The sequence below is a fragment of the Dermochelys coriacea genome, chromosome 2, assembly GCF_009764565.3.
Source record: "Dermochelys coriacea isolate rDerCor1 chromosome 2, rDerCor1.pri.v4, whole genome shotgun sequence".
In the NCBI taxonomy this organism is placed as follows: domain Eukaryota; kingdom Metazoa; phylum Chordata; order Testudines; family Dermochelyidae; genus Dermochelys; species Dermochelys coriacea.
In genome coordinates, this window is record NC_050069.1 from 57,751,507 (window position 1) to 57,775,934 (window position 24,428).

At 43.9% G+C, this 24,428-nt stretch overlaps 1 protein-coding gene and 1 long non-coding RNA gene across 7 annotated transcripts in view; both read right to left on the reverse strand.

Moving 5' to 3' along the window:
- Window positions 1-350: 350 nt before the first annotated feature.
- LOC122458656 lies at window positions 351-11,588 on the reverse strand. 2 transcript variants are annotated; one of them, XR_006278766.1, is made up of 2 exons: window positions 9,797-11,588; window positions 351-1,809 (listed from the first exon to the last, which is right to left on the reverse strand). It is a non-coding gene; the product is annotated as an uncharacterized LOC122458656 (long non-coding RNA). The 2 variants fall into 2 exon arrangements; XR_006278765.1 differs by lacking the exon at window positions 9,797-11,588 and adding an exon at window positions 3,758-4,691.
- Window positions 11,589-13,149: 1,561 nt separating this feature from the next.
- LY96 (lymphocyte antigen 96) overlaps window positions 13,150-24,428 on the reverse strand; it is a 35,092-nt gene continuing 23,813 nt past the window's right edge. For 2 of the 5 annotated variants that reach the window (XM_043507704.1, XM_043507702.1), the window contains 2 exons: window positions 21,120-21,252; window positions 13,150-13,648 (listed from right to left, as the gene is read on the reverse strand). In XM_043507704.1, coding sequence (XP_043363639.1) covers window positions 21,145-21,252 — 108 coding nt within the window. In that variant the 3' untranslated portion in view covers window positions 13,150-13,648; window positions 21,120-21,144. The remainder of the gene's footprint in view (window positions 13,649-21,119; window positions 21,253-24,428) is intronic. The other 3 variants (XM_043507703.1, XM_038388437.2, XM_038388438.2) reach the window with 3 other exon arrangements.

Below are 24,428 nucleotides of genomic sequence, written 5' to 3' on the forward strand. Positions count from 1 at the left end.
AAATCTCTCCTCTGTTTTTTCCACCAAATGCATCCGATGAAGTGAGCTGTAGCTCACGAAAGCTTATGCTCTAATAAATTTGTTAGTCTCTAAGGTGCCACAAGTACTCCTTTTCTTTTTATTAAAAAGAATGTTTCAGATTTTAATGAAATTGAAAGCATCTTACTCAGACGCTTAAACAATCTTTAGACTCTGGTAAGCAGCCCCATTTCCCCCCCACACACACACACAGTGCCTGCTATCTGGCTTCCGTTTGACCTGCCCACCATGGTGAAAGTTTACCCAATTAGGACGTTGCCAGCAGTTCTAAAGCTTCATCCACACATACTCATTCATGAAAGCCACACACATTTTCCTGTGTTTGGAAATGATTTAATACAATATATATATATATATATGTTGCAGTACAAAGTAATAGTACAGCCCTTTTCCCACTTATTCCTGCAGCCTGAGGTGGAACAGCATAAGACATCTAGTAGGCGTGCCTTGGTTCCTTATTTAAAATAGGTTCTGCATCATCATATAGGGCACCCTCCCTCACGAATAAGAATGGAAATAAGGCCTTGTCTACTTTTTTAGCAAAAATACAACAGTGAGAGCACTAGTGTAGAAAGGGACCAACAATATTTTAAGCACTGTTGGGAGCCTCTTGCAGACCTATCTGCACTAGCACTCCCAACGATGCTAGACTGAGGGTAGCAAACATGGGAAATTTTAGCAAATGCTCAGCAGCACATCTACAGCCCAGGTCTTCCTCTGGAATCTAATTCCCCTCCTGGGGAGAGTCAGCAGGGTTCATTACTGCAGAAAAAAAATCACTCTCTCGGTTTTCCAGCAGCATGACATACACCACAGTGTTGCTCCTGAAGTATGAGGAACTGAGCTCAAGGCTCAGCTCTGCAGCTTTCACATGGAAGCATGAAGTCAGAGTGCTCAGCTTTCCTGTAGTTGGTATCTTTTTGTGTAGTTCCCATTTCAAGCATGGCAGCCCAAAGTAGAGAGAGTAGAAAACAAAATGCATAGATAGATGTTTACAAGTATATGTTTTATATAAATCATCCTTCTCCCTCACATGTAAAGAGGAAGGTTGGGCCAGTGGTGAGGGTGCTGACTTGAGAGACCTGGGTTCAACTACCTGTTCAGCCACAAACTTCAGGCAAGTCACTTAGTCTCTGTGTCGCAGTTCTCCAGGTGCAAAATGTGGACAATAGTTTCCTTCTTCACAGGGATGTTGTGAGGCTAAATACACTAAAAACTGAGGTGCTCAGATACTGTAGTAATAGGGGTCATATAAGAATCTTTAGACATGTATGTTTTTGTTCTCATAGATAGTAGGCTCTGACATAGGGACTGGATGGGCTGGTCAAAACTGAGTACATGTTTCATTGACATTCAATAGAACATGTATTCCTAAGTGACTTAGGCACTTCTGAAAATCTCACTCTCCAACTAAGACACTGCTTAATGCAGCATGGGGACAGAATTCTCAAAAGCCCTTGCCAATACCATGGCACCCAGAGATTGTTAGCCAGACAAGGATACGGCTATGATTTTCACAGCTATGACCATACATATAATTACATTATGTGAATGCAACGTAATCTGTATCCAGCTAATACATATTACTGAGATCTTATTTTGCTGTGAATTATGCCTGGGGAAAAGCCTGCCTGGCCCAGAAAAGAAAGAGTTTACTATTTTCTAAAACACCATACTCTAAATTGTGCTTATCCATTTCCTCCCCCAGAGAAATTCAAAGCCCCCAGATGATTAGACAGGTCTCCTTCTGATTGTTAGACAACTGGAGCTCTATATGATAAAAGAAATAGTACCACATGACAAAAAACAAAACAACATGGCTCAAGTACTAAATATTGAACACTGAATAACCACAGTGAACTGTTTATGATCAATCCATAGAGGGGCAGCAAAATTGCACACAGATTCATTGAGGGTCAGATTTTGCCACATTTATGCTCAGAAGTATCCCCACTGACTTTAATGGGACTGCTCAGAGTAAGGTCCTACTGGATATACAAGTGGAAGAATCTGGCCTTAAATACACTTGCATAATAAATCAATTTGAAAAAATTACATTCTGCTTATGAACATGTCAAGAGCAGAATAAGCAGCTAAATACACAAAATATATCAGTGGCTGTGAATCATTTATTCTACTTTAGCTATTTTGTGCCACAGACACCATAAAGCCTTTACTAGCAGATATATGCTCTTCATAACCATTTACTTGTTGGAAAAAATAATCAACATCATGCGACCAATAAGGAAGATCCTCGTGTGTGTTTTGGGATTTATAGCCTAACCCCACAATGTGCCGAGCGCCATCTGCTCTCAGTAGTAGATAAGAATGCTTTCTACCCTTGAAGATTCTGGCCTATATGCCCCCACTTTATGGTTCTCGTTCTGCTCCACATTTAAAAATAAAACAAGTTTTTAAAAAAGCAAGCCTTCCATTGACTTTAGGGGAAAGGAACAAACCCTCTGATAACTCTGAATTTAGTTAAAATATTAACTTCCAAGTTGAATTACCCCACTAATGCCTAACTGCTAAATATGGCTGTAGTTTGAGCATATACAATATGCTGAAAATATGATTTCATGAAGCCATATATTCTGATACAAATGTGTTTTAATGTTTAAAAAACTTCTTTTATTCATAAGAATAATATCAAACAAATCAGATGGTAAATAGGGACATGAAGTGATTTTTGTCAGAGTCAGTTTAGGGGAGACAGCTCATGACAAGTTTGGAATAATAGCTTGACTCATTGCTTCCACTTGCAATCTGTGTTGCCATGTCAGGGATCCACATTAGGGAGCAGCATGAACAGGGCTCTTGCTCTGTGAGTCAATAGATGCTGTAGATGTTCTCAGAATCTGAGTACAAGACTGTATTTGTAGTGGGGCAGCTGCCCCACTCCCGCATAACAGGGGTTAAAAGCAGCCCTGGAGTGGGCTGGGAAGAAGAGTGAAAGCAGCTGAGGGAGTGGCAGACCACAGGTGTGGCCAGCTCCATCAGGCCACAGCTGGTCCTATAAAGGGGCTGTGAGCCAGGAGCTGAGGGGAGTCTCACTCTAGCCCTAGAATGGGAAGGGCTAGCTGCCTGGGAGCAAGGTATCTGAAGTGAAGCAGTGCTGGGGAAAGGCAAAGTGAGCTGGGGAGCTTCAGCCTGGTAAACCCCCAGGCTGCAGGCCTTGTTGAAGGCCTATCAAAGGTACTGGGGCTGCAGAGATACAGCCTGGAGATTGGCAAGGGGTTAGGACCTGCTGCCTCTGCCTATGTTGAGTGGTCATTACACTGCAGTCTGCCCCAGTGAGTGGGGGCTAGATAATGGCTGGCAGTAGCCACTGAGGCAAGGTGGGTTTTAGAGGGTTGGGGGTTCCCCTGGGAGGGGAAACCCAGACTGTGGTGTACTATTGAGGGCAGAACCCTGAGGTAAAAGGGCACCAGGGTCTGGGAGGGACACAGGGCCAGAAGGAGGCACTCCAGAGCTGAAAAAGAGCCAATTCCCAGATGACCAGCAGGAGGCATGGTGCTGGTAGGGCTTGGCTTTGCTACAATGTTGTTAAGGTCCAGACTGTGGGAGGCCTTAAATAACTGTTATAAAAGTTGATCTAATTGTTGGAACAGGAGTGACTGGGCCTAGTGGCCAGAACCTGAAGCAGGGTTTCTTAGTCCAGGGAGTGAGCCAGAGTCAAGAGCCAGGAAGCAGGAGCCCAGGCTCAGAAGCTGAATACCAAGTCCAAGGAGTGAGCCAGCAGTCAGGTCAGAACCACAGTATCAGCTGGAGCCAAGAACTGGGATCAAGAAGTAGGCGATTAAGAGCAGGAATGAGGAGCTGGAGCCAGAGGCAGGGACAATAGTCAGGAGCAGGAACTGGAGACAGGAGGAAGGACCGAGAGCAACACAGCTATAGCCTTGGCATGCTAGTGAGGAGCCAGGAACCTACATCTGCCACAGGGTTTAAGAATGTGCCTGCTGAAGTCTTCAGCCAATCAGGAGGCCTGGTTCATTGGCTGAATCAGCAGGGGGTTGTGAGCTGAATCTGGCTTCACCTGACACATGCAATGTTTTCATGGCAGCCCCAGTCACTGATATAGAGGGGCCTATCTGACACTAAAAGGAGAAGCAAAGTAATTCGACTAGTGAACACCCACCCCACCAAACAATGCTGATCTGTATAATGTAAGAGTAAGCTCCTCTAATATGCATAGCATCAATTGCCTTATAGGTTGTTCAGGAGTTGGCTGGCTTGCTACTACATTTTACCATGGGGCTGTATATTTGCTTCCTACAGATGCTATTTTACTGGTGAGTGCAGAAATTGCAACATGCAGAAAATGCACCAAGAGCTATATCGGGGTCTCAAACTTGAATGACTAGGAGGGCCACATGAGGACTCGGACAGTAGCTTAAGGGCCACATCACCCTGCCCCCCACTCCACCCTTGACTGTGGAGTGCAGCAGGGGGCTCAGGGCAGGGAGTGTGGGGTGCAGGAGGGAGTGTGGGGTGTGGCAGGGAGTTGGGGTGCAGGAGGGGTTTAGGTTCTGACCTGCCACCACTTGCCTTGAGTAGCTCTGGGGTGGCAGGGGTGTGCACCAAGGCCGGGGTAGGCTCCCTGCCTGCCCCAGCCCCATGCCGCTCTGGGAAGCGGTGAGCACCGCTTGGGAACCGGCCTGGGAAGCAGAGAACTCCATGAGCTGTTCTTGCCTGTGGGTACCTCCCCCGAAGCTCCCATTGGCTGTGCTTCCCTGTTCCCGGCCAATGGGTGCTTCAGGGGAGGTACCCACAGGCAAGAACAGCTCATGGAGTTCTCTGCTCCCCTTCTCCCCAGGGCTGCAGGGAAGCAGTGCGGGGCCCTCAGCACCACGGGGTTGGCAAATCCACAGGACTGGATCCAAATCCCTGAGGGGCCAGATCTGGCCCAGGACTGTAGTTTGCCCACCCCTGGCCTGGAGGTAGGCTGGGGATGTGGCATGCAGGGGGGGGGAGGGGGAAAGCTTGGCGGGCTGCAGGTAAGAACCCCATGGCCCCTGTGTTTGAGACCCCTCCGCTATATCAACATTTTCACTACAATGTTCACTGCCAAATAATGAATAAAGTCAAAGAGGAACAGCCACAGAAGGTGCCGATAAAAAGCAAGGAGGAAGATGAGGAGTCAGTGTGGAATTTAATCCACCATCAACACCAATATGATCATCATGAACTATACATCAGTGACAGATATAAAACTGATGGATTCAGCATGCCTTTAAGCAACTGATCTTGCATAAGTGTTACTAGTTTCTCTTACAACCCATATTCCTTAAGTCATTCTCCCCTCCTCCAGGCTTGGCATAACCTTTACATAAATACAATAGCAATATGAATGTCTGTAAAACAAAGTGAACCAAATTTCATTTCAGAGAATAGCTTTTGACTTTTTCCATTAAATTAGGCAACAATTTCTAAAGGCCAGGATACTTCACAACAAGGCATACTGTAATGCATCGCCAATTTTCTCAGCAGCAGCAAGTGAAGGGGAGTTTTTGCTGCCTGCTCCCAGGATTTCCCAATCCTCAGAGCCACTGATTACCACACATCATGCTACAATAAGTAGAACAGTAAAGAAAGTAGGAAAGAATAGAGGAAGTTAACTACTTCATGGACATTTCCATCAAAGACCCAGAACTGCTAGGTCTCAAAATGCCTCCATCCATCCAGTCTTCTGAACATTCTTGTTAAACGGCAGAGAATTGGAGCATTTGGCCTATGCTTAACAGTGGCAGAGATGGGTTTTCTCTGAAACCCATGAATGGATTCAGAACTGGTTTATTTGATTTAATAACAGCGGCAAACTCTTCAGCCATATTTTTGAAGCTCCATCCCTTTGGTTTTCTCCTGACACATGCAGAACAGGCTAATCAAGCCAACCACAGCTCAAGAACTGATATTCATATTTGGAGGACTGAAAAATCTATTTTCATTGACAGAACAACAGACAAATGGCAATTCTGCAGCTGACTCTTGGGACAGTATGTAAGATATGCATGGCATGCTGGAAGCATTGTAGTCTGGCTTTGCTAAGAGGAATTTCCTAGATAAGGACAGCATTCAGGAAGAGAAGGAAGGAAGTAGTAAGTGAAAAAGCATACAGCAGCATATGACCTGTGGAAGAGATAAGAGGTTTGGGATTAGAATAGTACTTTTGATGAATAAGTTTCCTAAAGCTAAATTAAAACTAGAATAATGTACCTTCCCATTTGAAATCTGGGATTTGTATTCAAAATATACACACATGGGCAACGTTATAAGCACCCCTACCTTCTTCCCTCAATACCCTGTTCTTCCAGGATCCTGACACAGGATCCTGTTTTGAGGCAAATTAGATAACAGCTACAGTTATAGCAACAAAACAAAGAGCAAACCCTTTTCCTTTCAAATGAGAGCCAAACTTTTGAAATAAAAATTTTGCACTCTTAGCTTTTGAGAAGCCAATAATTTTATGTATTTTTTTTATTTTTAGGAAATTCCTATATCCCAATGATTTACAGATAACTTAAGCCATGCACGTGAACATTGATCTTATGTCTACATTTGGTAGAGTTCTTTAACTAAAGTGACTCTCCATTTAAAAGCAGAAATATGCCAATCTGCTTTTTTCTTCTGTGCTATTTTTGTACTGCTTCATCACATCAAAGTCATCAGAAAAGCCCAAGAGATCAGAGCAGAATATCCATATGGAAGAATAATGCAAGATGAGCTCATGGAGTAGATACAGCAGAGCGCTCTGCTGTAACAAGTATCTTAGGGTTTGTCTGTACAAACAGTTAATGTATGGCATGCTGGGGTGCAAACCTACCATCCACTAGACTGACTCAGACTCACTGTACATGTGGCCCCTGCTGCCACAAGCTGAAAGCTCCCTTAAGCGCTTTGATCTACTCCCCTTTTAAATGAGTGTGAATCTCAGGCTCAGACTTTAAGACTGGAAGGGACTATGATTATCTAGTCTGACCACTTGCATGCCGCAGAACCTCATCCACCCATTCCTGTAATAAACACACTGGGGAACTTTTAATGGGCAGTAGCAGGATTGATATATACACTGACTGTGTGGCAGACTAATGCAAGGTAGGTCTATACCCATCTTGCCATGCACTGTTTGTATAGACAAGCCCTCATTTAGACTGGAAGCTCCTCAGGGCAGGGTGTGTGTGCGCGCACACAGGGCTAGCGCAGTGGGGCCCTGGCCAGTGATTGGAGTATATAGTGCTACTGCAATACAAATCATTAGAGCTGCGAAGACTCAGAATTTCTAGTATATAGGAAACCCCAACATTTTGAAATTTGATTTGGGTTCAAAATTTTCCACAAAACAGAGATTCTTGAAATGAGAAAATTTGGAACAGTGATCCATGGTGTTTTTAAAAGTTCCAGGACCCAACAGCTGCTGAGTGAAATTGATATGATTCTTGCCACTGTCACAGGTGCTCACCTCTTAATAGTTCTGGCAGCTGGTGAGCCCGCTGGCCCGAGAGTCTGGAAGCCCTGAGGTCCCAGGGCAATCCACATGACAGGACTGCTCTCAAGCCATAGACCCTCAGAGCTCTGGGATCCTCAGCAGCCCACCAGGAAGGCATGGGTGAAAGTAACTTAAAGGACTTACTGGTACTCTGGAGTTGTGAGCAGGGGGCATGGCCACAACCGGAAGAGGTCTGGCCTCATCTGGAAGAGGTGGGGACTTTAAATATCCAGGCCCTTTAAAGCAAGACTTAAAGGCCCTGGGGCTCAGGCTACGGCTGGGAGCCCCAGGCCCTTTAAATCACCCCTGGAGCTACCAGCTGCAGAGGCGGCTGAGAGCTCAAGGGCAATTTAAAGGGTCCGGGGCTCCGGCCGCTGCTACCACAGCAGAGCTCCGGGCTGTTTAAATCACCGCCAGAGCCCTGCCGCCGCTACCCCAGGGCTGCAGCAGCGGGGCTCGGGAGGTGATTTAAAGGGTCCAGGGCTCTGGCCGCTGCAGGGAGCCCTGGGCCCTTTAAATCACCCACTTGGGGAAGCTGATCCGGTCCAGCACAGCGTACTGGCTGTTGCCGGTATGCCATACTGGACCGGACCTGTTTACTTTCACCTCTGCAGGAAGGTTTCCACAATTCACTGGACGTTAGTCAAACCTGAAGTGCTTTCAGTGAATCGGCATTTTCCAATTAAACTCCGTTCTGACTAGCTCTACAAATAATAGAGAAAAGAGTCTTGTTTGCAAGTTTCTGAAAGTTGTTTAATGTATTTTCTTTCTGAAAGTTGGCCATTTTGGGAATAGCACTTTTGCTGCTCAACAATCCAATGTCATATTGAGGAGTCTAAGCAGATAGGTTTATGTTAATTCTTCAACCTAGTACATTTCCTATGGGCTGCCACCTTTTATTGCAGAATCCAGGATTTCCCTTTGTAACAAGTCTAATAGATTTTTTTTAAAGTAAGTGTAAACTAATACCATGATGATGGGAAACCTAAGTAAAAACAATTCTAAGGAGTGTGAACTGCTCTTGTACATCTCAAAAGGATGATAATTCTGAAGCCTAATGACCACATTTAGTTATTTCATTGTTGATATACTTCATTGCTGCAAGGCAAAAGTGAAAACCATAATATGATGATCAATCTATTGTGAATGATAGCCTATTTTGATGTCACAAATAAGTGGAACTTGGGTTGTGGGTATAGCCTGAAAGAGTACCACTCTCTCACTTTCCATGCCCCCTCAATCCTACCCTTGAAGGGCCTAAATTACAAAGAGTTCTAAATCTAGCAACTGCATTCTGAATAGGATGGGAATATTGGAATTATAGGTGGAGAGAGACTATCATAAAAGGATATATCAAATCCAATCAAAACTGCCACCTCCACACTAATGAAGTGCACTTGTTGGGGGGGGGGGGGATATTAAGGAATGTCCAAATTTACAGCAATTCTTATGTGGCTGATAAGATGGCTTGGTTAGTGAAGGAACCTATATTAAAGGGAGCAAGAAAAAAAAAGTAGAAACTTCAGAAGTAGTTTGTGTTTGTTCTTTAGTTTCACTCAGGACTCAGTTCTTCCCGCATCTACAATTGCACAATGCCCTTTTCTAGCAACGGAAGTTCTACGTACCTAGCTGGGAGTAAAATTGGGCCCCTGGACCTCTTAAAATTCTTCCATGAGATACACATCATGTTATGTTCCATTTGTGTCTTGTAATTCCAAAAGTAAGTTTGAAGACATTTAAATTCAGTCAACACCAGACCGAAGCTACCTTATTTTTTGTGGTTTTCCTTTAAAAAGGGTCTCAAAGGGCCTGACTGTGTCCCCTCACTTGAACCTACATAAATCATAAGTAGCTCCACTTAAATGAGTGAGTTCATAGTAGTGGAAAAGTAGTGTGAGAGGAAAAATAGGATCCCTAGTGAATGAATTCATCCTTACCTGAAGGCGAAATGTTAGCAGCACCTCTGCCTTCCAAGTGAGAACTGAATCCATATAACAGAATGGTGTTAGGGAGGAGTTGTGCAAGATGTAAGACTGAGATCCTAGCCACTGTTGGTTAATAACTATACCATAGGGTGCTTGAGGTGTTCCCTCAAAGGCACTGGCCAAATGTCATTTCAGTTAACTAATTTTTGAAACATTACTTCACTTGTTGCTTTAAATGTTTCACTTTGAGGCATTAACATTGCTATATAGTCTTTTGATAGAGCCAGTAAAATGGTTGCCATAAATCTAAATCCTGTGCAGTAGGGTCACGGGGCACTCTGCTCACTGCAGGACAGTACTGCCTCCCGACAGTTCAGGGGATTAGCTCTGCCAGGCTGACGCCCCTTCTGGTAGTCACACTCTCTCTCTTCCCCTCTCTGCAGCTTCTCTTGTTCCAGGAACTGCAGCCTTCTCTTTAAGAAAAGGAATACTTGAGGCACCTTAGACTAATAAATTTATTTGAGCATAAGCTTTTGTGAGCTACAGTATTACTTCTCTTTGTGACTCATCCCCCTGGCCAGGTCACTACATAGTTTCCCCTTCTAGGGGTATACGATGTAAGCGGGGGAATGGCTCCACCATTGTGAGGAACATTCCTGGCTTATATACTACCCCGGTGGAATTGGCTAGCAGAAGGATCAGAGTCCTCGCTCCTCCTCCCTTTTACCCAGAGGCCTGCCTGACCTCAAGGGCTGCCCTCCCATTCTGTGTTGCAGTCCTTGTAACCCCAACAAGGTTGGGCCCAGGATTCCTGGGGGCTCAACACCACCCCCCCCAGTCTAGTCATGGTCACTTAGGATGGGGGCTAGGGTGTCCCCACTCCAGGGTACTCTTCACACTGGACACTTCCCTGACCCACTGATCATTACATACAGTTCAAAGCAAATACAATTTATTAAACAGCAACCAATTTAAAAAATGGGGAAGATTAAAGGAAAACATGTAACCCCGTTCTGTGGCCACGGCAGAACAACAAACAGCTGTCTCTGGAATGTAAGGGAAGTTCAGTCTGTACCTCACGTTCCCGGCCTCCTGCCCAGGGCCTGGCTGTGCTGCAGGGATGCTGCGGGTTGGACATTTGCTCTTGCGGTGGCCACATGTCCTCAGGCTCTAGGTGGCAGGACCCCTCTTCCCAGCATCGCCCACGTCCCATCAGGGTTATGATCCCCCCTCCAAGTCTGGCCTGCAAGGCATCTTGGCTGGGGGGCATCTCTCTGCGCTGGGCCCACTGCCCCGGGTCCCCCTCACTTTCCCCAGCTACTCACCACACCCGACACCAGACTACTTCAGCCGCAGCTTCGCTCTGCCTCCAGCTCAGCTCCCCAGACTGCTATTCTGGTTCTCTCTGGCTCCTGGTCTCTCCTTATCTTGATCTTGCTGTGGCCCAGGCAGCTCCAGCTGACATGGAGGATGGGACCCCAGGCTCCTGACTCCCACATTGGCCAGCCTGCCCTGTCAGCCATGCTGACCTGGAGCACTGGCCTCGGAGACTGTCAGTCTCAGTGTCTTGATTTCTCATCTTTTCCCTTTCTTTTGGTACTGGGAGAGGGCCAACCAAAAAAACCACACTAAGTTTCAGTAAGGGCTCAACAGTCCCCTTACACAAAGTCCCTTCTCAGCAGCAGCCTCAGGCAGTCTTCCCTTTCACTGCCCCCTGGTGCCCCTTCCTCGGTGGCTGATAGGGGAACCCAAGCCTGTCCTCTACTCTGGGTTCCAGCCTGGGGATCCTACAACACACAGCCAAGGTCTGTTCAGTCCCCAGCCTTGCTGCTTCCTACTCTGCATCCCACAGGGTCACTTCTCCACCCAAGGGTTGCCAGGCATCCAGTTTTCAACCAGAAAACACCCAGTCGAAAAGGGACCCTGGCAGCTCTGGTCAGCACCGCCGACCGGGCCATTAAAAGTCTGGTCAGCAGTGCAGCAGGGGCCCGGGGCTAAGGCAGGCTCCCTGCCTGCCCTACCTCCATACAGCTCCCAGAAGTGGCCGCCAGCTCCCTGCAGCCTCTAGATGCATGGGTGTCCAGGGAGGCTACCCGCGCTGCCCCTGCCCCAAGGGCCAGCTCCACAGCTCTCATTGGCTAGGAGCCACAACCAATGGGAGCTGTGGGGGTGGTGCCTGCGGGCACAAGGGCAGCATGCAGAGCCTCCCTGGCCACCCATGCATCTAGGGGCTGCAGGGACCTGGCGACCGCTTCTGGGAGCCATGGTAAGTGCCACTGGGACCCTGCACCCCTCCCTCACCCCAACCCCCTGCCCCAGCCCAGAGTCCCCCCTGCACCCAAACTCCCTTCTGCAACCCCCCCAACTCTCTGATCCAGCCCCCTCCTGCACTCCTGCCTGAGGTGCACCCTCTCAAACCCTTCATCCTAGCCCCACTCCAGAGTCCACCCCCCCAGCTGGAGGCCTCACCCCTCCCTGTACCCCAACTCCCTGCCCCAACCTGGAGCCCCTTTCTTCACCCCAAACCCCTCATCTCTGGTCCCATCCCAGAGCCCACGCCCGCAACTGGACCCCACTCCCCTTCCCACACTCTCAACCCAAGCCCAGAGCCCCCTCCTGCACACATCCTTGGCCCCATCCCAGAGACTGCACCCACCGCTTGAGTCCTCACTCACTCCCCCAGCCCAGAGCGGTCTCCTGCACCCCAAACCCCTCATCCCCAGCTCCATCCCAAAGCCCACACCCCCAACTGGAGCCCTCGCTCCCCTCCCTCACCCCCAACCCCCTGCCCCAGCCCGGTGAAAGTGAGTGAGGGCGGGGGAGAGAGAGCAACAGAGGGAAAGGGGTGCAGTGAGTGGGGGCAGGGCCACAGGGATGGGGCAGAAGAGGGGTACACCCTCTCCCCAGGGTCCTACTCTTTCCCTGGGTTCCCACCTTCTCTCTCTACTAAAACCACAAACCATCCTCCTGGGTTTATACTAGCTCAGCCCATGTCTGCTCAGGTGAGCTTCCTTCTAATCTATGCTCTCCACTCAGCCTATATTTCACTTATTTGCTGCTTAACTGGCTAATTGGGCCTGCCTGGCCTAATCCAGCCCTCACAGAAGTAGTGTGAGGAGCACACCTCTTTCACTGAGCAATCCCCAAATTCCAAGTGTGTGCCTCCCTCTAGGCCTAAAATTCTTGTTTTCTTTCCACAGCCTTTGGTGAGGCTGGAAATAACTCCAGAATATAAATGCTATATTCAGATATAATGCCTAATACTTTATCTATGCAGAGACAGAGGTTCAGTTAGTAAAAGGGACCATTTAGGAGCCCCTTCAGGGAGCCATGCATACCACCTGAGCAAGAGTACAACATGAGTGTCCATGTTTATACATAAAATGGTACCCAGTCCCCCTCTGTACAGTCAGCACTTTCATAACCACCAAGTCCCATGTGTTGCCAAGCTGAGTGAGTCTGGGTAGTCTAGTCACTGTTTCTAGGGTACACTTCCAATCTCAGTGGTCTGGTGCCCTTCCTTGGGACATGGGACTCTGCAGTCCAGTTACATTAGATCATGAAACCAGTTCCTCGGACCTCTTGAGAGCACACTCTCCCCCAGAACTGCATCTGTGCTGTGGGGGCTCTGGGCTTCTAGTTTAATCCCTTCAGGGACAATGTGGCAGGAAAGCAAGAAACACGGGTTTAGCAAAGGAATTTCTTAAGCACAGTCACTTTACTCATAAATTACAAATCTTTGAGACATAAGAAAAGTCCTGAGGTGTACCCTCCCTTAATCTGAGCTTCTGAACACCCCTTCTGTGTTTGTCTGCATTTTAGGCCAGGTAGAGTTGTTCATATTCTTTTCTTCTGCACATCCTGTTTCCACATGGTGACATTTGCTCTTCCCACCTCCATTCAGAGCAGCACCTCTTCTTAAGTACAGTCAGTCTCCTTTTAGCCATGTTCTCAGCTGGTGAGCTCCAGCCTTTCTACCTCACGGCCCCAAGGCAGGCTTGCTCCAGCTGTAGAGGGGGGTGAACAACGTTTCTTGGCACTGGACCAGCAATTGACAGTCATTCAGCGTGGATAGCCCCAGTTTGGTCTGTTCTGGCTTCTTCGTGATGCACCTTCAATGAGATGTTAAGATCCTGTCCTGGAATGCAATGCAGTGACCTTGCATTTGGCAAGTTTAGACACACAATACAAAATAGAGTTCATAATTTGATAAAGATATATCTCGCTCTGTCACAATACTATATTATCCAAAAGAGTACAAAGGCCCCCTGGCCTGTCCCAAATCAGGATAACTCCTGGCTATTGCTGTGCTCACTAATGCTTGGATGCAGTTTCAACTTGGAATCACAGATCCCAGTCTCTGCTGTGTAGCCAAGTGTCCAAACCCATGGATTGCTCTGCCTAGGCTATACCCACAGCCTGCTTCCTGGGTCAATCTCTTAACCCTAGATTTAGGCATACTCTCTTCACTAACATGTCAGCAGCCTGTTCTCCCACCATAGCTGCCAATTCCATAATCTTTTCTCAGCGTCACCCTGGGCCAAACCCATCATCTTCTCTCAGCATCACCCCTCTGCAAGCTGATTGGCCCAAAGTCAATCAGGTGGACTTTAATTAATACTAAGAACTCACTTAGTGGAAGATGACCCTCTGATCTGGAGCCATAGACCCCTCCTCCAATGAGAGGAATCCTGGCAGTAGGAAGTCCGGAGTGAAATTTCCTTACAATCCTCTAACCAACCACGGTTCTGGGATAGAGGGGCTCGTTCATCTACTGCCCAACCCCGTGAGTTGTTGGGCATGGTGGGTATGGCCAGGCCTTCCATGCAGACATATGCATGGGGAGGTTCTACATTTGGCAGCCAAGGGAAAAGAACAGGGGGGCTGGCAGGCCTACATTGTGCTCCTGGCATTGTTATGGACTTCTGTGGTGTTTTATAGGCCAAGGCCAAAAAGAAGTCTGTTGGTAGCTATGGAGGAGCTGTGTGATGAGGGCAAGTAGTTACCATTTCAAGACTAAGAATATAGTCCCAAAAAGCATGCTGCTTGAACCTCCTAGCCCTCTCTTAAGCTAATTTTTTAACTGGTATTTTAGTCTGGCTATTTTATACATTCTGACTATTTCTACTGCATTCATGGGGAAATACGGAGATCCTCCAGTGGCAAAAAGATTCCACTGAAGTCCTATAGCTGCTAATTAAAGATTACGTAGCCTAGCAATAAAAGTGTGAGATTTGTATTTCAAATATATGGAGTTAAACCCCTCCATTACTGTTGTACTTTTATTACAGTTTTGATTTTTTCCCTTAATGCAAGCTTAGATTAATTTTTACTCCTCTTGCAAATTTAAAAAAAAAATCTTATCCAAAATATCTTGTACAAAAAAGCCAAGTTAGAAAGAACAGTTCAGCCATAAAGATACTATGGGTCCAAATGACATTAGTGGACTTGTACCCACTGTCATCAACTGAATTTGTCCAATAACTGTAAAAACAACTACATTAGAAAAGGGTTAGTTGTTTCAATTGTCCAGTAAAAGAAGACTTAAGTGCTGATTCTGAAAAAACCTGAGACCTATAAAGTTCATATTAAAATAAGCTGACTTCATATGCTCTTAGGATTTTTCAGTACACTATGACTATGAATGCAGTCAGTCACTATGAATTCTGGGTACATAGCACCTCTCACTGCATGTCAGTCCTCCATTAGAAGTAACCTTAATTCCACTGTTTTCCAACTCAGTGCTCCCCTGTGCATGTTTATGAAACTTGGGAGAGGACCAAATTAGCTCTAATCTTTAAGGGTGAAATTCACCCCGGTGTAGAAGGTCCACATGAACAAGGAAATGGCCGGATGTGGGCTTTCTGCCCAGGGGGTGAATTTTATCTTACATGATTAAATATTCTTATTTGAATGTAATTGTTTTCCCATGTAAAATGTTTTTGATCAGATAATTCCTTTTTCCTTATTCTGCTTTGTTTTGTTTTCCTTTATAGAGACATCTGTCAAATGTAGAGACGAAGAGGATTATACATATAATGAACATAGCTGCCATAAAAAGCTATATGTATAACAAATTTATTTTAACTATATTAAATAAAACCTAAAAAGAGAAACATTTCAAGAAAAGGAGTACTTGTGGCACCTTAGAGACTAAAATTTATTTGAGCATAAGCTTTTGTGAGCTACAGCTCACATGCATCCTTGAAACCAAACATTTCAAGGACTAGTCTGTAGCTAATATTGAAAAAAAAAATTAAACACATGTGAAAGGGCATGCAGGTGGTAACAGTAGAAACAAGGAAAATTTTTAAAATACAGTAGAACCTCAGAGTTACAAACACCAGAGTTAAGAACCAACTGATCAACCACACATCTCATTTAGTACACAATCAGGGAGCAGCAGCCGACCAAACAAAAAAAAACACCAAACAATCCGCAAATACAGTATAGTACTGTATTAAACTTAAACTACTAAAAATATAAAGGGAAAGTTTTTTAAAACAAGGTAAGGAAACCATTTCTGTGCTTATTTCATTTGAATTAAGATCGTTAAAAGCAGTATTTTTCTTCTGCATAGTAAAGTTTCAAAGCTGTATTAAGGTTCAGTTGTAAACTTTTAAAAGAACAACCACAATGTTTTGTTCAGAGTTACGAACAACCTCCATTCCTGAGGTGTTGGAGAATATGAGGTTTTACTGTAATTGTCTGTAAAAGGGAATGGCACTCAATTGCTTTTAAAAATAATATCCCACAGACATAACCCTGGAGGACATATTTACAGTTTTTTCATGGTAAAAAAAATTTAAAAAAAAAATCTATGCTCCTTTATGGTCACATGTGTTTTATGCATCAATCTGAGCAGTGACCTTATTCCAAATTCCAACACAGGAATTGCTTTGCATGCTAAAGTTTCATTTTTTTAAACGGCCATTGTACAAATTTATTTATTCCTCTTTCAGCTTTTAGCCTTACAACAAGAACAGCTTTGGGTTATCTTAAGCTGTCTCGCTGTATGCACACATTATTCTTTGTAATTTTTTGTCTTAATAATTACTAGTGCTTTCTTTGTTATCCTGAGCAGCCCTGCCAGAAATAGAAACAATAGCTCCGAGGCGGTCGAGGCTATTCACTTTCTTTTCACTGAATAATTGTTTCCTCTCCTGGCTCCAAGGTCTATAGTGACTCATGTGCAGAGCAGCTAATCTTCAGCACCTTTTACATTTTCATGCTTATCTTTAGGAGCAGATGGCTTTTCATTTCCATACCTATCACTAATATTCTCTTGACTGTTGTGTATGAGATAAGGGCAACATAATCTAGATCTTCTATAACTTCTTCTCTACTCAGTTATAATCTTCTTTGCAGGATCTCCACTGCTCTCCCCATTAGCCAGTCTGGCCCCAATTCAGCAAGGTACTTAAAACATACCTAGCTTTAAGCATGCAGTCCCATTGACTTCAGTGGTACATTGACCAGTGACAGAAGCCCTGATTCAGCAAAGAGAATTACGGGTGTCATCTCTCCTTGCTGAACAACCTGACTGGACAATGAACCTATTCTAAATGTTGGCCAGCAAACCGCCATCCAACATGCTACAGTTTTGTAAAAGCTTTAAGTGCTATTAGCTGGCTTTTTGTAGTCCAAGTAATCATAGGATGTTTAGGCTGTCCTCAACCTGAGAGAGAATGCATTTGTCGAGCACACAATATGGTTTCACTGACACTTATTATCCAATACTATTTATTATCCAACACTATTACAGAGAACAAGTGTATCTTTTACCTGAATCCTTACTAGTCCAACAGAAGGCTCATACTGGACTGCTGTCTGTTCAGTATATTAGTATCCATTATTCATAACTAGTGCAAGGACCAAGGTTTCATGTGAATGTTTCAGTGTCCTGTTTCAAAACTCAGGCCTATGCATAAGTCAGATGACCAAGGTCACATAACAGCATCCCAGCTTGTACAGGGGCTGTCTGTTCACTCAGAAGAGGAGGAAGAGTCTAACATTAGCCAGGATAGTGGTAGGCTAAGGAAGCTTGCCAAGATTCAAGTGGCTCCTAGTGAAGAGAGCTGGGGAAGATACCTGCAGAGGAGGCTTTAGGACCTGACTTTGGGACAGAAGCGTGTTCTGTTATGTCCAGTGCTGCAAAACAGAAAGGAATTGTGAGTTAAAGGGAGAACTGGGGGAAGTACCAGTGCCTGGAAGAGCCAAAGGAATAGTCAATGTATATTTTGTTTTGTGATGTAATAAATGAGATTCCAAGAGGGAGAAAGTTATTTTGAAATGCCTGGAAGCATATGAATTCATCCAAGAGGGGACACTGAGGCAAGACTCACCAGATGCTAAGAAAGGGATTAGCTGATCCCATGGCACTCTGAAGCCTATTTGTTTTTTTAAACGGTTTCGTCTATCATTAACATTCACTAACATTCTCATTCTAGGTTACTTAAGGCACTGAAATTTCTCCATAGTTCAAATACAAATTGATTCTTTTTGGTCTGGTATTTTCACATATATCAGGTTTCATGACAGATGTTTTCAACTGAGCTAAATTTTGATCATGACGACATGATATGATATGCCATGCCATTCAAATACTTGCTTAGCTTGTGGGTTCCTTGACTTAGTCCCTGTGCAGCTTTTTGGGTTGAAATAGGATTCCTGTGGAATAAGGCACGATTTCTGCAGATGAAAAAAGAACGAGGAGTACTTGTGGCACTTTAGAGACTAACAAGTTTATTTGAGCATAAGCTTTTGTGGGCTAAAATCCACTTCATCAGATCCATGCAGTGGAAAATACATTAGGAAGATTACATATAGTTATAATTGACATCTGATTTGTGTCCATTTATTCTTTTACATAGAGACTGTTCAGTTTGGCCAATGTACATGGCAGAGGGGCATATATCACATTGGTAGATGTGCAGGTGAACGAGCCTCTGATAGAGTGGCTGATGTGATCACAAGAATTATAACATTCAAAAACCAGTCAGAGAACACTTCAGTGTCCCTGGTCACTCGATTACAGACCTAGAAGTCGCAATATTACAACAACAACAACTTCAAAAACAGATTCCAATGAGAGATTGTTGAATTGGAATTAATTTGCAAACTGGATACAATTAACTTAGGCTTGAATAGAGACTGGGAGTGGATGTGTCATTACACAAAGTAAAACTATTTCCTCATGTTTATTCCCCCCCTCCATCATTCCTCAGACGTTCTTGTCAACTGCTGGAAATGGCCCATCTTGATTATCACTACAAAAGGCTTTTTCTCCCCCGCTCTCCTGCTGGTAATAGCTCACCTTAAGTGATCATTCTCGTTACAGTGTGTATGATAACACCCATTATTTCATGTTGTCTGTGTATATAAATCTCCCCACTGTATTTTCCACTGAATGCATCCAGTGGAATGAGCTGTAGCTCACAAAAGCTTATGCTCAAATAAATGCGTTAGTCTCTAAGGTGCCACAAGTACTCCTTTTCTTTTAGCCTTAATTTTGGCATTTCCTAACTTAAGTACATAACTGTTCTTCCAACATGGTTTGGGACTTTTTGTATGAAATTTCTTATAGCAAAGACTTTCAATCATCTATGACAGATTCAAAGCAGTGGTCTACAGGTGAAAGGCTGTGTATCATATTACCAAACCCTAGAGCCACCCAGAAGCCTGGTCTCATTCTTTCCTTGAAAGTGAGTACTAACTTCATCAAAGCCCAACCCTGTAAGCCCTTGCACAGATAGTCTCATGGGAACACACTCATGAGTATGGATTGGCAGGATTAAACCCTAAGTACAGAGCTTCCTTTCAGGTTTGATTGCTCTTCTTTATTCAGTCAGATAATAGGCTCTTAGTGCTATGAGAAGCTGATCTGGGTTAGGACTATCTGTCACAGGGCACATCTCTCACCACCAGACTGGCACCTCCTCCTGGTCAGTCTGGGGATTAGCTAGAGGCTGGTGCCCCTGTCTACAGCTTGCACATTGTCACTCCCTGTCTGCATTTGACTGCAGCCCCTCTCACAGCACCAGGAATCGCAGCACCCTTTTCGCAACTCAGCCATCTAGCTGAGTCAACACCTGTGTTCCCACCTTCCGGGGGTTAATATTGCAGTCTAATAGTCCAGTCACTTCTCCAGTGGCGATAGGGGAGACCCAGGCCCACCCACTACTCCAGGTCTTAGCCCAGATGTGTAGATGGCAAGCACATGCTGTGTCCCCTCCAACTGCTCAATAGGTTTCCCTGAGCCACTTCCCCAGCACCTTCTTCACCCTTACCTCAGGATCTCAGCATGTCAGTCCTAGCAGCCAGCCAATAACTCCCTCTGCTCCCCTGCTAGCAACTGCTCTGTCCATGGTGCCACAGGACTCTCAGCCTGCTAGAGACATATTCCTGACTCCTGAGCTCCCAGCAACCACTGCCCACTTCTATCCCAGCAGCTTCTTTTATGCGAGTCCAATGGGCCCTGATTGGTTGTGCCCAATGCGGCCTCTCTAGGCTTCTTGGAGGACTCACCTCCACTGCTCACACTTGGGATTAACCCCTTTTACACCTGTATGGGTGTACCATCAGACTAATGTACCATCACGCTATCATTTAGATAGTAGTTGAATTTACAAAGTGAGGGACTACCTTATAGCCAAGCCTCCTCCTTTTTCCTGTGAGCTTGGGGCCAGCTTTCGCAGAGTTAATCAGACTTTAAAGTATGAAAAGGATATATGCCGTTTCTATTAAGAATATTTTGGAATTTTTCTTATCTCTTTATTACTGAATAAATATTACATAATTTTCCATAGAAGCTGGCGTGTAATTACACTTTAATATATGCATTCAACACTGTGCAGTTTGACCTTTTACAAAAATAAGCATCTCCCAGAGGGAGACAATTCCAAAAAAGTACTCAGCTATTTACTATTTAATAAACATGGATACGTACCATAGCAACCCCTACCTCATACAGTAAACATTGATGTTCTATTCATAATTAAAATACACACCGACACTAGTACATAAGTCTATCTTATTCAACCGTGAAGCACTTATTTCAATATTAAGTAGGTAATTTGTTCCACAGACTTCATTTTTAAAACAATGTGGGCTAGAAGGAAGTGGTGAGGAAATACACAAGGAAGACCAAGAATTACCTTTGGAAAAGCTGAACCCACTTGATAAAACAGGAAGGTCAATCCTTTGTTATTCTTCCTTTGGAAGAAAGTCTTTGATCAACACATATAAAAAGTTTGTCTGGCTATGCTATTATTAAACTCTGTATGCATTTTTCCGCACATAACAGGACACACAGTCGTTCACACACTCCACAATGTATTGTGGATGTGTGTCACTTTTCTATATTCTGACTGTATAGTCTGGTGTTTTGAACTTCATTGTCCTACACACTCACCTGCTCTTAACAGTTTGTATGTGGCCAATTTACACACTGTAAATTATTTTAAACTCATGTGACTATAGAATACTTAGTTTATCCTTGCAAAAATAGCAGGACTGAGGAAAATGCCCTTCTTCCTAGCCATTCCAATCATTCACTTCCTCCAGGGTCATCTTTCCCTGCCCTGGAGCTAACAAGGAGTGGATAACATCATTTCCTGTTTGTTGAGATGAGATTAGGGAAATCAGGCTAATACAGAAGATTAAAATACCTCCTAGAAGGGCTATGATGATGGTTCATGCAGCGCTGGTGAGAAGACGGGGCTTTGGGCTGGTCAACATCAACCTCTCCAGGTAAGTGTGGAGTGGTTGTTGATAGTCTTCCATGGCCACAATGAACAATTTATTGAAGATTAGGGGAAGAACAAAGCAAGGTAAAAATGTATAATGAACACCCTAGGGAAAAATGCCTTAGATTGCATTGCTTTTGTTTAAAATTAGACTCTTTCTGACCTCTGAATTTAGTATGAAAATACAAAGAAAAATAAGTGAAAAAAATGTTAGTGAATTAATCCAGTAAATTAATCCAGTATTTAATCAGTATTAAATCAGTGTCATACACACATGGCCGTGACTAGCAGAGAATGAGTGCCACAAGTAATGCCGTATTTCCTAACAAAGCCAGGTGGTTTGCTGCACTGGGGAATGAAAAAGATAGTATAGTTAATCTAACATCCTCAGAGGAATAATACAAATGGAGCACAAAACTGTGATCTAGAGCGTGTCTGATAGAAACGTGTATGACAATGGCAAAAAAGTTGGAGTTCAATGCCAACTCCATGCAGCTGTAATTTAAACATCAATTTAATACTAAGATTGAAAGCAAGACCCATCACTGTTAAGCATCTCATTCTATTTCTAACTTGATAAGCCAGCAGCTTTAAGTTAGAGTTGTAAAAATCTCTCCATTTTACTCTGCTGTATACCCTTCAGATTTTCAGTGCTTTTGGCATATGAACCACAGGTAATATTTGCAGAAGCATCCAAGTGACTTAGGAGTCTACGATCCATTAGGATTTAGGCAAAGTCACTTAGGAGCATAAATCCCATTTTCCAAAGGGCCTGTTTTAAAAATTTTATACACACACCGCTTCACAAGTGTTTCAACAGTGCCCAGAAAGGTGAAGACTTAGTCCTGCTTGGTGACTCTGAGCTCTACTGCAATACAAATTTTAAGTAACTAATAATCAGAACAAGTAATTTCTTAATTTTATTGAACTTAATAAGGTAGATTCTGTCAATACTCACAGAGCTAGGGGGTGACACCATTTCTTCCCATTGCACTGATGGATGCATGGAAAAAGCATCACTGTTCTTTCAAAGAAAGTCTAATAGCAATCTCTGCTGAATCTCTGTTGCCATTTTAACTTTATACACATTATATATAAAAATTATAAAATATATTTAAAATTATATATAAATATAAAATGTCCACAGAAGGGCATGTCTTGTTCTTTTTATCAAACCCCTAGATCACATTATCTATTCCATTATTGTCAATTCACACTTGACTTTTTGATAGCCGTTGGATGTCATGTGAAACATGTCACTTTATGTAAAGCATTTGAAATAGGACTGGCACTAAGCTGCAACTAGGAGGAAACACAACTTGTTGTTTTGTCAAAAATTTCTCTTCCATATTTAAAGGAGCATAATGTATGTTTGTGTTATGATTATGTTAAGACTGCAACTAACAAAGGGCACATTCCTGCCTGATGTTGAGCAATACCTGTAGCATCTTCAGGAATTGCTCAGCACCCGGCAGGATCAAGCTGTAGCAGGGAGACACATTTTGTGTTAAACCTACTGACATTCATGGCTGACCATGCATTTCAATTATATTTACACTCAAGAGCAGTGGCTCTTTCACAGATTTTGAATATCACAGAACCCAGTTATCTACTTGAGAATCTACAAAAATTCAACAGCTCAATGAAAATATCAGTTTGCAAGACTGTAACTTTCCCTCTGTGGCCATGTGAGGGAGGTCCTTTACCCCCTCCTTACTCTGTGCAGGCTAGCTGGAATGTCTGTCCGTTGACAGAAAGTAGAGTTGGCTCTAGGGGCTACTAGTTCCCACCTATGCAGGTGGGCAGAGCCTCCACCTTCCACAATAAGTCAGCTTGTGAAGCTGAATAAGTGTATGAGGAGAAATAATCTCTACCCAATAAAGGAGTGACACAGACTATTCCTCCCTAGAACAAGGAGTGTACTTGGCAATTCTTTGCCTGGCTGCTTCTGCAACCCCTCTGCATTGTATATTCCCCTATGTAAAGTCTCAGTTTTGCCTTTTGTTGTTGTCTATTATTTCCACAAGAAAGTGCAGAGCATTCACTGAGGTAATTTAGAAGAAGACTGCAATACCCTTACTTACAATGAATAGTGTCTTACTCCATGAGCAGACACATTGACTTCACTAAGACTGCTCATGATATAAGGTACTATTCAATGTAAGTAACAATATCAGAATCTGGCCCTAAGAAAATAAATGGGGTCACTGATATGTTTAGAGAGGCAGAAACCTCTAGTCAAAATTATTACTGAAACTGACAATCTATTTCTTTCGGACAGTTAGATGTGTGTCACTTTATCATCAAAAACACTTATTTTTTTTAAATGTATTACTGATATCAGCAAAGTTCCACCAATGTTCTGATACAAAAATACATAACATAGGAAATTTGGTTCACCTTTTCTACAGGGCAGAATTTTTCAGTGCAACAGAGAAACACAGAGAGGCCCACTGGTGCCAGCTGGAAAAGGGTTCACTTTGCTGTGTCAGCAACTCCTAACAGGTCTGACAAACTCACTACACCCAACACATAGTCATAGTATTTATTTATAAAGGATGTCATGTGAGATCTTAAATGAAAACCAGGATTATGCTTGTCATTAATAACATTGTGTGATGTATTTGTGGATGATATCTAAGGAATAGTGTATGTGTACTGAAAATATATCCTGAGAGTTTGTATCAAAGTATGAGTTACCAGCAGAGAGAAGTTCTCTCTCAGATCAGGAGTGTTTGTCCATCTAGCTAATTGGCATTTAAATTAAGTATTGTATTGTTTCGCAATGGGCTTCCCATCATTGGTGTGACAGAGTGCAGGCTCACCTGTTAACTCCCTGCACTCTGATCACTCTGGCACTAATTGGCTCTCCCAGAGAGGTCTGATTGGAGAATGAAATGTAATTAATCAGGATAGCAGGCTGGGTGAATTGAAGGATTAATTAGCCCATCAGTTGAGGACTGATAAATAAAAAGGTACAGGAAGGCCATGCAAGGGAGAGTCTGAGCTAGGCTAGTCAGAATGATCTTAACCAAAGGAGACATTTTCTCCTCTTGGGCCCTGAGAAAATGGCTGATGATACCAGGGACATTGTATATAGTATTGTCACATGAAACTGTAAAGATATCAGGAACATAAACAAACAGCATAGTTTGGATATCCAACTAATGGATTCTGAACTGGTTTTTGTAGGGCAAAGAGTGGACTGTGCTCTGCTACGACTGGTCTGAA